This window comes from Cheilinus undulatus, linkage group 9 (assembly GCF_018320785.1).
Source record: "Cheilinus undulatus linkage group 9, ASM1832078v1, whole genome shotgun sequence".
Taxonomy (NCBI): domain Eukaryota; kingdom Metazoa; phylum Chordata; class Actinopteri; order Labriformes; family Labridae; genus Cheilinus; species Cheilinus undulatus.
This window is the reverse complement of record NC_054873.1, coordinates 21,305,303-21,321,481: the sequence shown is the minus strand read 5'-3', so window position 1 is coordinate 21,321,481 and position 16,179 is coordinate 21,305,303. Positions and strand designations below refer to the sequence as shown.

General features: G+C 38.7%; 1 protein-coding gene across 1 annotated transcript in view; it reads left to right on the top strand.

The window, feature by feature from the left end:
* LOC121515770 (growth arrest-specific protein 2) overlaps positions 1–16,179 on the top strand; it is a 35,068-nt gene that overhangs the window by 14,839 nt on the left and 4,050 nt on the right. The window contains exons 4-7 of the mRNA XM_041796746.1: positions 5,499–5,640; positions 9,754–9,817; positions 9,937–10,135; positions 10,220–10,327. Coding sequence (XP_041652680.1) covers positions 5,499–5,640; positions 9,754–9,817; positions 9,937–10,135; positions 10,220–10,327 — 513 coding nt within the window. The remainder of the gene's footprint in view (positions 1–5,498; positions 5,641–9,753; positions 9,818–9,936; positions 10,136–10,219; positions 10,328–16,179) is intronic.

Genomic DNA, 16,179 nt, shown 5'->3' with positions numbered 1-16,179 from the left:
AATGTCAATTAAATAAAAATATGTAATGTAAAAAAGATAATTGCATAAATATTCACTCCCCTCAAGTCAGTATTTAATAGCTGCACATCTGGCTGCAGTCCAGCACTGAGTCTGTGTGGATAGGTCTCAATGAAGCTTGCACATCTGGACTCTGCAATTTAACTCCATTCTTCCCCTTTATAAAACTACTCAAGTGCCGTCAGGTTACTCAGGCATCAGGCATGAACAGTCCTCTTCAAGTCCAGCCACAAATTTTTGGTTGGATTGAGGTCTGAGCATTGATTCAGTCACTCTAGGCCATTCACCTTGTTGTCTTTAAACCGTGTAGCTTTCGCTGTATGCTTCAGCTTATTGTCTTGCTGGAAAATAAATCTTCTCCCAAGACATCTCCATCATTCATTTTACCCTCAGCCTTGACGAGCCTTCCAGGGCCGACTGCTGAGAGGCATCCCCACGGCATGATGCTGCCACCACCGTGCTTCACAGTGGGCATGGTGTGTTTATGGTGATTTGCAGTGTTTGGTGTCTGACAAACATAGCATCTTATCTGCTGGCCAAAAAGCACCATTTTGATCTCATCAGACCAAAATCAAGATTTAATATGAGTTTTCTTCAACAGTGGCTTCCTCTTTGCCTCTTTCTCATTAAGCTTTGACTGATGAAGACCCTGGGTAACAGGTGTTCTATACAGTCATTACTATCTCAGCTGCTGAGGCTCATAACTCCTTCAGAGTGCTCACAGGTGTCTTGGTGGCCTCTCTCACTGGTCTTCTTCTTGCATGGTCACTCAGTTTGTGAGGATGGCCTGATCTGGACAGATTTACACATGTGCCATATTCCTTCTATTTCCCGATGATAGATTTAACTGATGCTAAATCAGAGGCTCAGTACCTTAAAAAAATTCATCCATCCTGACTTATACTTTTCCATAGCATTTTCTCTGAGCTGTTTGGAGTGTTCTTTTGTCCTCATGGTGTAATGGTAGCCATAAATACTGATTAATGAGACTGGAACTATTAGACTCAGGTGTCTTTACACATTCACTGCACTCAGGTGATCCCCATTCCAAAAATTTTTTTCAAAAAAAATTTCATACCATGATTGATTTACAAAACCATTAAAAGTGTAAAACATCGTAGGGGGCTGAATGCTTTTTATAGGCACTATACCACAACAAGGGCTTCTTCTGCTAATTATTGACATGGGGAAAGGAGCACACTCCAAACGACACAAATCTCGTCAGGTGCAAGACAAAAAATATGGCAAAGAAACTGAACAGTCAGTGCACAGATATCTTCTTTTAGGGCCTTTAATTCTTGGCAGTGGCAGTGAAAATACCACAACAAACACAAAGCTACAAGATTTAGAGTCCCCTGTCCTCAAAGTGGATGATGGCTTAGTGCTGAAATAAGTTCTTCGTGGTCTGTAAGTGCCGCTGCTCATGGTTAAAGACCCTTTGAAGTACATTTATGTGTGCTGACTGCTCCATTTTCTGCTGCTTTTAACAAATCAGAAGCATATGCTGCATTAATTTAACATGTTTTTCCATTTTTTTCACCCTCCATAGAAGTTGGCAGAGATGCCTTTTGTGGGATATTAGCATGTTCTTGAGCACAAGTTGCAGCCTTCAAATCCTAAAATTTGTAATCAAAGGTAGTAGTTGAAATATATGTGATTAGCATTGAAAATCAGTCCCCATAAACCGAAAAAAACTGATTATTCAAGCTAAAAACAAAATACTTTAAGGAATTAAGCCAGTCAAAAAAGTGTAAGTTAAAGCTTAAGCTTATTATAGCTACCCTTTATACATGGAATATGCTTTAACACAGTCTCTTTGGTTTTAAGTTGCGTCATAAGAAAGCAAATTTTCATACATTTCATACATAAAAGCTTTACAGAACCAACTGAGATTTTATACTAATGAATTAGGAAGCCAGGAACAACAACAAAAAAAATCACCTCAGTCAATGAAACGCTTTAATTGCAAACCTTTATTCATGTACTATATACTGTATGTTGTCTTCACATTGAAGAAGCATCTGTTGCCCAGTGGGATTAAATCTTTCTAACAGATCTGGGAGTGTTTCTGCCCAGAGAGGAGGAAGTGAGCCTCTTTAGTTGGCTCTGTCTTTAGTGAGAGTTGTTGTTTGCACTGAGGCATCACTGTGCTGATGACGGCGGGTCTCCTGATCTTTGTGTGAGTGTAGATGCACAGATGTGAGGAAATACTCGAGGTCATTGACTGTGGGACGCTGAAATAGAGGAGCTTGTTGATAGCAGAGTTAGAAGAAGAGCCCTGATACAGAGCCTGAGATAAAAGAGATAGTGGTTTATCCTTTAAAATCAAAGAGCTGCATTATCATCTTTGAAAAAGCATGATTTATTGCTGCATGTCTGTATAATGGCTTCTTACAACTCACATTAAGAGCTTACTATTTAATGACACATGAAAGTTTAATCATATTCTCCATAAGTGATTCTCTGTACATCATCTTAAGTTTATCATTCATGTCAAACAATTATGATGATAACAGCTTAGCACTCCACTTTATGAGCTCTAGTTGTTTGCCGTTGTTTTAAACCACTTTAAAGAGAACTTAAATCTCCTTTAAGTCCCGTCATAATTCGGTGTGGCGCTTGAGGTCAGACTAAGTAATCCCAGCAGTGATGAATCTCTTTGAAGTTGCTGTCCAGCGCACATCTTCCTACACATTTCAAACCATAAATATCAGCTGCAGATGATTGGACATGGTGGTTCCTCTGTCATATAGCTTCCATGTGACAAGTTCAATACAACCTCCTCAAAATTTAGCATCAGTAGATGTATAACATTTAAGATATAAAACTAAGTTGGACTTCTAGTTCCATTAAATGTAAAGACACAGATAATGGACATGAACACAAATAAAGATGGTTTGTATGGAAGAGTATTGGGGCCACTGAAAAAAAAAATTTGAGACGAAATTTTTTTTTTCACTTGTGAGATTAAAGTCAGAATTCTGAGATTAAAGTCAGAATTCTGAGATTAAAGTCAGAATTCTGAGAAAAACGTCAGAATTCTGACTTTATTCTTCAATTGAAAAAAAAGACTCAAATTTTTTTTTTCAGAATACTGTCAGAATTCTGACTTTTTCTCAGAATTCTGACTTTAATCTCAGAATTCTGACTTTAAACTCAGAATTCTGACTTTAATCTCAGAATTCTGACTTTTTTCTTACAAGTGAAAGAAAAAAATTCGTCTCAAATTTTTTTTTTTCAGTGGCCCTAATACTCTTCCGTAGGTTTGTGATGGAGAGTCACTAAGACATTTTTCTTTGTTGCAACAATGCCTCTTGGAAATGATTTTACACCGTTGGAAAGCCTGTTTATTTCTCTTTTTAATGGTGCCACATTTGTGTAATTTCTCATGTGTTGTGCCCATGAGAAATTAGCCAAATCTTTGTCATTGCCAAACAGCTTATTCTGACTTTGACTCTTGTTTGGTGTTGTTCGGTGGATTGGATGATTGAAGTCTGAGGAAAATTTGATAATGCATTCATTGAACAAACAGTAACCTCAGTAGTGTGTGGAAGAACCATACACAGCCACAACAGCCTGGCACTTCCTCATGCTGGTTACTAGTCTGGTCACACACAGCTGTGGAATGGCATCCCATTCTTCAACCAGCCTTTTATTGCAAGTCAGCCAGTGTGGTTGTGTTGGTCACTCTGGCACACCCAAGCTGATCCCACAAGTGGCTTCTAGCAGGCCATTCAATCCTCTCCACCCCCAAATTCTGGAGATAGTCTCTAAAACCCCACTCTGTGGGGGAGAGCTTTGTCATATTGGAGGACAGAGTTTGTTCCCTGACTGTGGGGATATTGGATTGCCAATGGTTGAAGAATATTATCTTAATATTTCTCTGCACTGAGATCACCTCTAATGATAACAAGCCTTGTTTTCCTTGAAGATTTGACACATTTTTCATTGATGCAACCCAAATACTAAGCTCAGCTGCTCATCCCACAAATGCATATTCCTTACAAATGTGGCACCATCCAATGGTATAAAATATTTTGCCGGGAGGCACTGTTACAACAAAGAAATAATCTACCAAACACAACTTTTTAGCTTTTTGTGCTAAGTTTATATATATTTTCAATGCTTGTTTGTTTTTTTAAAAAAGATTTTTATGTTAGGCTTTTTATGCCTTCATTGACAGCAGAGTACAGTGGACAGAGTCAGAAACAGGGATGAGAGAGCTGGGGAGAGTCATGCAGAAAAGTGCCGAATTCGTATCCGGGTCGACCGTGTACATGGTGCGTGCCTTAAACCACTAGGCCACCTGCACCCCATATTTTTTATGTTTTTGTCAAATTTAGTGAAATTGATAAGTGTTGTTACATACGAGTAGGGGGGAGCCCTGTGGATAAAAAGGCTGGGAACCACTGCTCTTATAAATAGGCTACTGTAGGTAGGCCTTGCATGTTTTATCTTATTTTGATCAAATCAAGCCAAGCGCAATAGCACCACCTTATAAAACAATAACATTTGTTGCATTAGCAGGAAATTTAACTAAGAGATAAAGCTTGAACTTGTCCATGATGATGCTACAGTAAGCCAAGCTTAACACTAATATTAGAGACAAACTCTAACTGCAAAATAAGTCCATGACACCTCTAAATAAGCACCACAGTCTAGTAGCTGATTGTTAGATATTGCTACTCCTACTTTTACACACTGTACCTTTAAATCTTTCTAAAATGAAATTATGTGGCTTTTAGGTCTTTTGAGCCCTTCCTTAGGCCTATTAGTGGTTACCATTTCATTAGGTGAGCCTTCTGTGCACTTAAGAGATTTGTGAAGGTCTAGATAATTAGCCATCCCAGAAATTTTAAAATCTGATTTTAACCATATGATCCTGTTAATGTTCCTGTTATTATGTCTCCATGAATGCATAGACACTCAAAAACAGAAAGGATCACAAAAAATTCTCGGAGAGAGCCTGGAAAGAAAAGAAAAATACCCACAAAAGCCAGCATACTTCCAGCATGAGCTCATTGCACCTTTCTCACAGCACAGACGCACATATCCTGCATAAAAACCACAGCAAGGCGCATAAATCTCCTCGAATGGACCGCGTGGGGGCTGAAACCCATAAGTGTGTCATTTGATCCCCAATCATAGGAGGCCTGGTAAAGCAGCCTAGCCCACCATCTCCTATATTGATCTGTGTGGAGAAGGCCCTTGATCCTGAGCAGAAACCAGAGCTGGAGCATATGGAGAATAAATCAGTGTAGATAAAAAAAAATGGTTGGCTTTATGTTTTAAGGGAATTTAGCAAGTTGGGTAGGATGAGTCGCATTGTGGGGTGTTTGTTTTGTCTTTGTCTTACATTAATTCAAAGTGATTTTTTATTTTAAGTAATATTAGAAAGTCAGGGAAGTCCATCATCGTAGGTTCATATGTGTTTTTTTATTCACATAAAGTATCCAATGTTCTCTCTTTCTCTGTGGCAGAATATTCCCCATCAAAGGATACCATGTCGGCAGAGTGCTCCCTCTGGCTCCTTTTTCGCTCGGGACAACACAGCCAACTTCCTGTCCTGGTGTCGGAAGGTTGGAGTTGGAGAGACATGTCTGTTTGAGTCAGAGGATTTAGGTGAGTTGACTCTTTTCTGTGAGAAACAGCAGAAAAGCTACCAAACAAAGACAAACAGGGAGGTCTGTTGATCAGTACAGACTTTCAAAGCTTCCATACTAGATTCAGATTTCTGTCTCTTGTGAACGGCGGGATTGAGCAGAAAGCATGGACTGCCTCCTTCTCCTCCCCTTAGAGAACTCACATCAGCAGCGTTAAGTCAACTTCTTTGACACCTGCACAAAGCTCAGAGGAGCTGCAGTCTGTAGGGAGCTCTGAGATGGATGCAGCTCAAACCTGACTATAGGACATAAGCATCTCAAACACTTCGCTCATGCACAAAATGTCTGAAGTAAAACAAACCTGGCAAGTGAGAAAGTAGGCCAACATTATGCAAATGTTTCCCTCCGCCCCAGGAAGGGACATTTAGCTCTCCTGCTCTTCAGCTCTCAGTTTGTTATCTACAGTATGTCTCTGTGTTCAATCCCAAGGTTTTTCTGTGTGGTATATCAATATAGTATGCCACAGTTTAGTTATGCCTGTTCTCAAATATGATCATAACAGTCACAAGGGCAGTATGTGACCCTGCCTGGAACAGAAATATGTATATTTAGTCATTCCTGTCATTTCTGAGGGATTCTTGGTCGACCATAAGTATGCAATTCAAACCATGCTAATCATTCTTGAAGACATGTCACACACCTAGTAACCTTTACACTTCATCATCACACACAGTCAGACCTGGACACAGAATCAGCTGGAGCCCTGAAAACCCAGAGAATGCAGGCTCCATAGCTGGGATTTATTAGTGATGTCAGTGCATGTGTGCTGGATCAGTAACATTTGTGCTAATGTCCCAATTTACAGTTTCTGTATTTTGGAGCTGAAAAGTGTATCAAACTATTATTGGGTTCTGATTTTGAAATTATTTAATTGTACCATTTTTTAACTCCCTGTAACCACTTTTTCCATCCTTTTTGCCATTTTTATCTGCCAATTTTATCTATTTTGTGTTTATTTTATCCATTTTTGCCAAATGTATGCCCTTTGTTACGGCTGTGGCCGTATTGTGTTGCATTGTTGTATTGCTGTGTTTTGTATTTTGTATTGTTCTTTTGTGTGGGAGTGAGTGCTCTGCTGTTGTGTGGATCTTTGTCTTGTGTCGTGTGAAAGTAAGTCCTCTGTTCATCCCGTGTGTTTGTGAGTGAATGTGCGGTCTGTCTTGTGAGTGGATCTTTGATATGTCTCAGGGTGGTGTGCGTGATTGGCCAGTAGGGTCAGGGCTGGCAGCAGGGACATGTTGCGCTGATTGGACTTCCATGGGAGACCTCACTGACAGCAGCACCTTTGTTTGCTCCCAGCCTCCAAAATATCAAATTAGTGATAACTATGTTTTGTTAGTACTTTAGTATAGTGTAACCATAGCTGTGATTGTGTCTTTGTAGTCTTCGCTAGTCTTTTTCTGATAATTGGGTTTTTGGATTAATTTTACTTTTGAGTACTAGACCGCCTACATAGTTTGAATCCAGTCTTTTGTTTGAGTTTATTGAGAGTGACCTGTTTAATTTAACTTATTGAAAATAAATTGTTAAACTTCGCACCTTGACCTTGTCTATTAGTTTGGGGACTGGGAAAAAAACATTCTTTTCTTAAATATGTTATGTACCTTCCCCCTAGACGGGTGCATAACACTCTTTACATTCTTTAGACCCATTTTTTGCTACTTTTCTTGCCACTCTTTTGTCCATTTTGCCACTTTGAACTGTTTTGCCACTTTCTGCCCGTTTTTGCTTCTGTTTACCTATTTTTACCACTTTAAACAAGTTTTGGCACTTTTAGCCCATTCTGCCTTTTCAAACCTATTTCACCACCTCCTCTGCCCATGTCACCACTAGTGACCCCTTTTGCCACTTTTCAAACCCTTTTCTGCCTATTTTTTGCCTCTGATAACAGATTTTTGCCACCTTTAACCCATCTCGTCACTTTTAACCCCTTTACCTGCAAATTTTAGCTGTTTTCGGCTGGTTTTTGACCCCTTCTGACATTTTTATCTGTTTTTTGTTTGTTTTTGACTAATTTTTGCAATTTTGGACATTTTTTTTCCCTTTTAACCCATTTCTACCACTTTTTTTTTCCTCACTTGTTGCATCTGTTACCCATTCTTGCCACCTTAACATTATCTTTTTAAAGATTTTTATTCTGGGGCCTTTTCATGCCTTTAGATAGAGGAGGACAGTGGATAGACTTGGAAACAGGGAAGAGAGCGGGGAGAGACATACGGGAAACTGTGCCCCAGGCCGGACTTGAACCTGGGCCTCCCGCGTACATGGCACGCGCCTCAACCACTCGACTACTGGTGCGCCCCTTAAAATGATTTTTGCCAGTTTTTGAAACTCTTTTTCTGCCAAATTTTGCCACTTTCTGCCATTTTTTTGGCTTCTGTTTATCCATTCATTCCACTTTAAACCCATTTAAACCCATATTTTCCAATGATAGCAACTTGTCAATCCTATTTCCTCCTCTGCCAGTGTTGCCATTATTAGGCCCTCTTGCCACTTTCTAAACCCTTATCACCACTTTTTGTGCCATCTGTCAATTTTACATCATTTTTGACATTTTAGACAGATATTTGATTTTGAAACCATTAAGGCCTATTTTTAACACCTATTTTTGCCTATTTTTGCCACTTTTGGCTTGTTTTTGCCACTTTCTGCCCTTGTTTTTTCTTCTCTTAGCCCAACTTGCCACTTTAAACACATTCTGGCACTGTTTACCAATTTTGTATCCTTTTAATCCTATTTCACCAACACTTCTGCCCCTGTTGCCACTATTAGGCAATTCTGCCACTTTTAAAACCTTTTCCACTTCTTTTTGTGCCCATTTTTGTCACTTTTAACTCATTTTTGCTGTTTTAGGCACATTAAGTCACTTTTAACCCATTTATTCAACTTTTGCCTAGTGTTTTGCCTCTGTTAACCAATATTTTGCCACTTTTATCCCAGGTTTGCTACTTCTCACTTTTTTTTTTTATTTTAACCCGTGTTAACATATTTTTGCCACTTGAAACCCATTTTAATTTTGGTCTAAGAAAAGGGGTTAAAATTCTGAAGAAGGCTATGCACTATGATGTACACATTTTTTTTTAAAGTTGCTTAGATAGGAGTGTTTTTTTTTTTTAGGTTTAAAATGAAGTTTTGTTATCACAACCTACCTTTGCAATGGACCACAATTTTGCAGACCTTAATGTTCCCTGAGTTTGACTTGGCCCAAGAAAGCTCTCTCCTTTATAAACTCCTATGGGAAGCCTTGCATACAGTACACATTGATTTGTGATGTAAGTCCCCTAACAAAGGTAAAAGCTGACAATTTCCCTCTTTTTTCTTGTTCTTTCTTTGTTTTCTTTGGGTGGATCTATCAGGTCAACAGTAGATGTAAGACCACCAGGTTTGCTATCATGCAGTGGATATTTTGTCTTTAATGCATGATGTGCTGTGTCACGTGTACTGTATCTTGTACCCACTCTCACTGCCTTGCCATACATTTGGTTTGATTAGAAGAAACACCTCAAGCCTATAAAGCATACAGTGAATTCAAAAAGACCTTTCAGACCTTCTTCACTTTTTTCAGTCTTGTGATGTTGTAGCCTGATGCTGCAGTTAAAAAAAATCATATTTTTTTCTGACAAAATGAAACCAGACATTTAGACATTTTTGCATAATTACAGAAAATTGAAATATCATATTGACGTTAGTATTTAGATCCTTTGCAACAAAACTTAAAATTTAATTTCTACCCCTTGATTGGAGTCCATCTGTGGTAAATTTGTCACTGAATTTCTGAAGTTGTTTTTAAAGCGTAGGTACTTTTTGCGACATTGATCACTGTATCGTTTTAACACCTGTGCTATCAAGTAAAAGAATCAAGTATTGACCATTTAGTCAACCTTAAATGTCAGTTCATTATTTATTTGATCTAGGACCGTGATTGTTGTGGAGAGATATTTGAATGCATGAAGCTTGTTAAGTCATTTTTGTGTGCCACTCATCCTAACTCACCACTCATTATTCCTTATGCCATAAAATCTCTATGAGATTGTTTATCGTGCATGCTGAATCTTGTTTTTTTCTCCTGTAGTTCTTCACAAACAGCCAAGAGAGGTGTGTCTCTGTCTTTTAGAGTTGGGACGGATAGCTTCAAGGTATGATGTTAATACTTCATATTTTGTCTTTGCTCATGCCAGGCCACTCACCGCTTTTAAAAACATATTTTCAACACTTTCTGCACATGTGGAAAAATATTTTGTTCCTTTGATTGAAGGTACAATGTTGAGCCTCCTGGCCTTATAAAGCTCGAGAGAGAGATTGAACAAGAAGAGGAAGCACCTCCTCCATCACCATCACCTGTATCCCCAACACAGCCACTCCCTCCATCCCCCCCTTCATCTCCATCCCCATCTCCGACTCTAACCAAAGTCAGCTCCAGTAAAAAAAGTACAGGGAAGCTGCTGGATGATGCTGTAAGTTAGCTTACCTCTGGTTTTGACTGTATTTATAAAATCAGGAGGGAAAACTCTATAGAAGTTCATCTCTGTGTGTTACAGGTTAGACACATCGCTGATGATCCTCCCTGCAGATGCCTCAATAAATTCTGTGTGGAGAGACATTCACAGGGTCGATACCGCGTTGGAGAGAAGATGCTTTTCATCCGGGTGAGCTTATTACAAGAAGGTTTACACTGGTGTTACTAAAAGGTTTTAATACATTTTATTTCTAAGTTATTTTGGGGGGATTTTTTGCTTTTATGTAGGTAGGACAGCTAAAGAGAGACAGGAATTATGGGTAGTGAGAGTTGGAGGATGACATGCACCTAACAGCACCGAGACTAGGAATCAAACCCACGACCAGTGCGTTGAGGATTATAGTCTATATATATATATCTGGAGCTAAGACATGAAAGGGAGCTGGTGGAATCAAGGAACTGACCCCACATCCCTTTAGCTAACCTTTAAGCATACATTAAACTTACAGACACTATAAGTCTTCAAAATGTCAAAATTCTTATACAACAAATTATTACTATTTATAAGGGATGGACAAATTTGGATCATTTCAAAGCTCTGTTTTCCCTCCTAGAGTGCTCTAAAATTGTAAAGGTTTATAATTGGGCTGCTATTTTCTACTTATCTCACTTATCTTTTACAAGATGACAGAAAACAAACAAAGAAAACATCACAAAATGAAACGACTTATTTTCCTGATTGGATTCACATCTGTTCTTTTAATTTATTAATCACTTTGGGGTGGAAAACAATACACCCTCACATTGCAGTAAAAACTGCTCTCCATTCCCTCAGCATATGGCGCCGCGTGTTGATACTCGGGTTTGGCTTTGGGATGAAAGTAACTCATTGTGCGAGGAGCACTCGCCTTTGCTGGGCGCTCTCATTTACTGGTGATGGTATTCAGACAATGTCCGTCTGCAGCCAAACATAATGTGGCTCGCAGGCTATAAAATGAAATCACTCCCACACATTTCCATATGGTCTGATCACTAAGTTATTACTAGGAAAATATTTCACTAACTATATCATCGGTTACTGCCTTGCAGTTGTATTTACTTCATCTCATGATCACACTGAATCTAACAGCACAGGAGACAGTGCTCTGCTCTATTTGAGCAGAAGGACAAAGACAATTAGAGTAAGATAAATGGAGGCTAGTATGGATTAGAGAAGTAGCATTGGTCCTCTCAGGATCTGGTACCTTGGCAACTCACAAGCAGGATTCACACCCCTAAGAATGTGATTCATGCAGACAGTACGCTCAGGATGTGAGGACGTTCAGAAAAAGTCACTCTAGGATGTCCTCTGCTGACAGCACATTATATTACAACTACTGGTGTAAAATCTCACAAATTTAATCTCAGTTAGTGGGAAAGTCTGGATGAACAAAGAGGTATTAATATATAATACATAACAGTAAAAACTCAATATCCTGTCAGAAAACAATATACTAAATAAATTAAAATATTCACCATTTCTATCAACATTTAATGCTTTTTTGAAGACCGAATGCTTCAGTATTCAATGTGTTGCTGAGCAACCAAGGACAAGAGGCTTACAGTGTTGTTCTGACGCAGTCTGCTGTACATCATATTGTTAACAGCGCTGCCTAATGTGTCAAGTCAAGTAAATATACATATATATGTGTATATAAATATATGTGTGTATATATATACATATAAAGTAAAGTAAAATCACAAACCTAACAAAAAGGGCTTTGAAATGTTACACAAAACAGTATACTTCCACAATGTGAAAAAGGTTACTTTTCTAACATTTATTACTGGTTTTGTTGCTGTTATGATATGAAAAAGATGCCAAACCTCTGCATCTTGACTTTGTATGAATATTTAGTCTTAGCTCTATTTATATATCACTTTTCAAAAACAATGTATAAATCTCTGAAAAATTATAATGGGACAAAAAATTGAACATAAATTAACAAAAAACAATTGATTAGATAAACAGGTGAATAAGATAGAATCATAAAATATGTGTTAATAAAAACTTGGTAAGATACAAAAAAGCCAGCAGATAACAAAATCCCCAAGACAGACTGGCTGCGGACCACAGATCTCAGACACCCCCTCTGGCAGACTGGTAGTGACTAAGCAACATTTCATGAATAAAACAGAAAGGTAAGAGGTCTAACCTGAGGGTAAATTATGTATAGACCTGTTTTAGAAGTAGTGACACAAAGGGTATCTTGCTTTAGCTTTGTAAGCTTTAGCTAAAGCCAACATAGCTCGGCTAACTATGTGGTTAACGCTGCTATGTATGCCAATGTAGCTAAATTACCTTTAGCAAACACAGCTAAAGCTAATGTAGCTACATAGATAAGGTAGTTTTGTAGCTTACATTAGGTGACCAGATGTCCCCGATTTCTGGGGACAGTCCCCGTTTTAAGAGACCTGTGCTATCCCTAGAAATGTCCCACATTTTCTATGAATTTGAAAAAGAGCTTCTCATTACACTACAGACTGATGAAAACATTCCCCTGACATATTTCAAGCAGGCAAAAAAATAATAATAATATGTTTGCTGTTTTGTCCGTAGCCCAGACACTTTCTGATGAGCAGTTAAATGCTAACGCTAAAGTCTGGCATTTCCTGTAAGTGGTCTAATCTTCTATCAAAATAAAAGTTAACTTACGTTTTGCCAGTTATATATATATATATATATTTTTTTTTTTTTTTTTTTGTGGGAGGCTGCAATGGTAGGAAATGTTTGTGTTTCAGCAGCAGTAACTTGACACAGTATCATGGCAACCCTTATAATGAAAATGAAATAATAAAAATAAAAATTCCTGGATCCAGATTTTTTGGAGAGGAGAAAAAGACAGAGGAAGAGTGGAAGAGTTACAGGTGAACAGTTGCGTAGTTATTGTTAGTTTGCTACGCTATCCACATTGCTCCATCATCAACGTAGCTCCACTATCGATGGAGCTTATGCAGCTAGCAGCAGACATTAAGCTATGTTAGCTTTGTTAGAATGTTTTCATGAAGGACAATCCTTTTTTTCTCTAAGCAAACCATTTACTTAGCTTCATGAAAAGTTCTCAATTCAGTTTTGTAGGACAGGTTTTTCTATAACTTTTGGTATCATAACCCTTACCTTCACCTTTACCCTAACCTAAATGAAAATGAAAAAAAATAAAAATAAAAATATTAATATTGTAATTGACCTAAGTATAGACAGATCCGAGTTTTGTCAAACCTGGGTTATGTTGTGATATTGTTGGTATCATGCTGTTTTATGTCCAAATGTTGATTTTTTTAGTCAATTTTTTTATAAACGAGCTACAAAAAACCCCAGAGTAAAGTCAATATTGACAACTTTGGTGAAAAATGTAGCTCCTTGGAGCATTTTTAAATGGATTTAAATAGTATAAGAGGAGAGATGACAGAAAACATACTAAATAATGAGTGTCATTAAACTCTCTATAACTGTGATTGTCTGTTCCAAACCAGCACAAGATGCTGTTCGCCTATGGACAGTCAACACAATAATCAATGTTAAAATTACTCCAAATTTACATTTCTACTATAAAATGGTATCATGTGTACTATTCCCATCTACAGAATGTGAGGTATGTCATTTGATCAGGCTTTGGTGAGTGTTAAACCTCTACTCCTCTGTCTCTCAGCCAGCTCGCTACAGTAAAAAATGCTTTAATTAAAATTCCTTGGATGGTTTTGCCCCCTGCAGCTGCTTCCACTGAAAAGGCACGAATACTGTACGGCTGAGTCTCTGTCTGCACAGGACAACAGAGTAGGAGTCTGGTCCATGATAATTTTCTATACAGCCTGAGAGACTGACCTTCTCAGCTCCTGCAATAAACGAGGTGGTTGTAGCGTCAACAAGGGGGCAGAGTAACAGTGCAGTGTTTGTGGGAAGCGCTGTTCGAGCTCAGCCCCGGGCCTTCATCCTTCTCTGGGCTTTTAGGGGAGAAAGAATGGGCTCTGGCAAGGGTCTTGTCCCAAAGCAGCGTGATTGAAACCCTTGTGCATCACACAGGTCCATTACAGCCACAGTCACAAAGCCTGAAGGCCTGGAGCTGGTGATTGGACGCCCTGCCCCATCGGTGCCCCCCTTGATTGATTCTTGTAAGAGGCTTATAAATGTTGCATGTTTGGCTGCTGGAGGGCAGGAAGCCTCATAACAGACCTGTGTAAGGCGACAATCTCATGAGGTAGTTTACCCTTTTTATCAAGCCATTTAGCCTGGTATTTGTCTGAACCATCCTTCTACTGTTTGCCTTTTTAAAGATAAACATATCCTCTTTATATTCTTCAAAATAACCATTTTATTTCATTTTTTTCTGAGAAACATTCTCTGAAAACATGTTGCTTTAGCTGAGATATAATGAGGTGTTAATAAAGCTCAGGGGTGATTAGAGTTCACAGCCAGGCAGACATGTTTTATGCACACACTGGGGATTGTGAGTTTCTGTGTTTCCAATATCCCACAGCCTTTTATTTCTCCGTCTCTCATTTCTAATGGCCAATGTTGCCATGGTACCCAACCTTGAGAATGTGCCCTGATGCTGCAGGTTTCATCCCTTTGAAGCAAACACTGCAGTTTGAACAATGAATAAACGCTGAGCAAAATTCCTTGGATAGGCAGAGTGTATTTTACTCGTTCTAGGATACAAGGGTGGTTGTCAGAATATTTTTGGTCACTTGTGACCTGGCACCAGACATGTCAGTGGCAGTCTGTCCTTTTTTTTAACCAGTTAATATATCACCTAGGTCCAGACAGAAATATCCCAACACCAGAATTGCCAATTAATGAACCTCCATACATTTTCTGCAGACAATCATAGTTCAAAGAAGGTGAATCTGAGAGACTTTGATGAGCCTCTGATTTTTCCTGTAGCTTTAGAGTTATTTATTTATTAATCTATTTAGCTATTTATTCATTCATTCATTTATCTTAAAACTCTGAATAACTGTTTAATGCATTGTGATGACACCTGTTACAGACGATTAGCTGTATATTAAGCTGCACAGAGCAACAGTTGCCTGGGAATGAAGCCAAAATGTTTAGCACTCCCCCTGCTGACAGACCCTGCCTCCTCCATGTAAATATATGAAACATGGGTTGAACCATAAAGTTAAAATTCTTGTCAATAGATTTTCTTGTCAAGCCCATAATCTTTCATGAGAGTTAGCCTAGTTGTTGTCATGCTGATTTATGTTAAAGTGTACATTTTTTGAGTATTTTTTGTAATAAGCATAGCAGCAGATGCAACATCATGTTGATAAATGTGTCTTCTTGTAGCGCTCTTAGTCATGTTAGCAGGGTAGAGAAAAATGCTGACAATGTTTCGGCCTTGTACTGCACCCTTATCGTTGAATATAAACTGACATCAATGAACTGTGCTTCTTCTGCAGTGCTGAGGTCATCAGCTGGTGTTACCTTGTCTTGCTTGTCATGACCCCCCGTCATTAAACCGCACCCCCCTGGGGGGGCACATGGCCCACTTTGGGAGGCACTGCTTTAAATTATTTTTCAATCTATCTAGAATATTGGTACGCATCTTTGTAAGGACATTCAGGGTTCCCTGAGGATGAATCTTTGTGACTTTCCTGCGGATTAGTAGCATTGGTGCTAGCGTCCGGGCTAACAGTTACCTGACTCTGGATCTGAAGAGTGAGTCGATCTATTGTTGGTTTCTGATGTTGGAATTATTTGTTTGTGCTACTTTTGAACCCCCTTTCACAATGTTTTCCACCCATTTTCCAACTATTTTGTCATTTTTAACTAATTCTTGTCAGTTTTGCCACTTGATGCCCATTTTACTACTTCTGTTTGGAAGTTTTGTATCGGTCTTGCCATGTTTGCCATATTTCGCCTTTTGTCTCTTTTTTGGCACTTTTATCCTATTTTTGCTACTTCATTTAGGTAAATTTTAACCTTGCAAAGCAGATGGATTTGCCCGTTTCCATGTTTTTTACTGGCAAATCCATCTTGTGAAGCTCCCATCTGAACCGTTT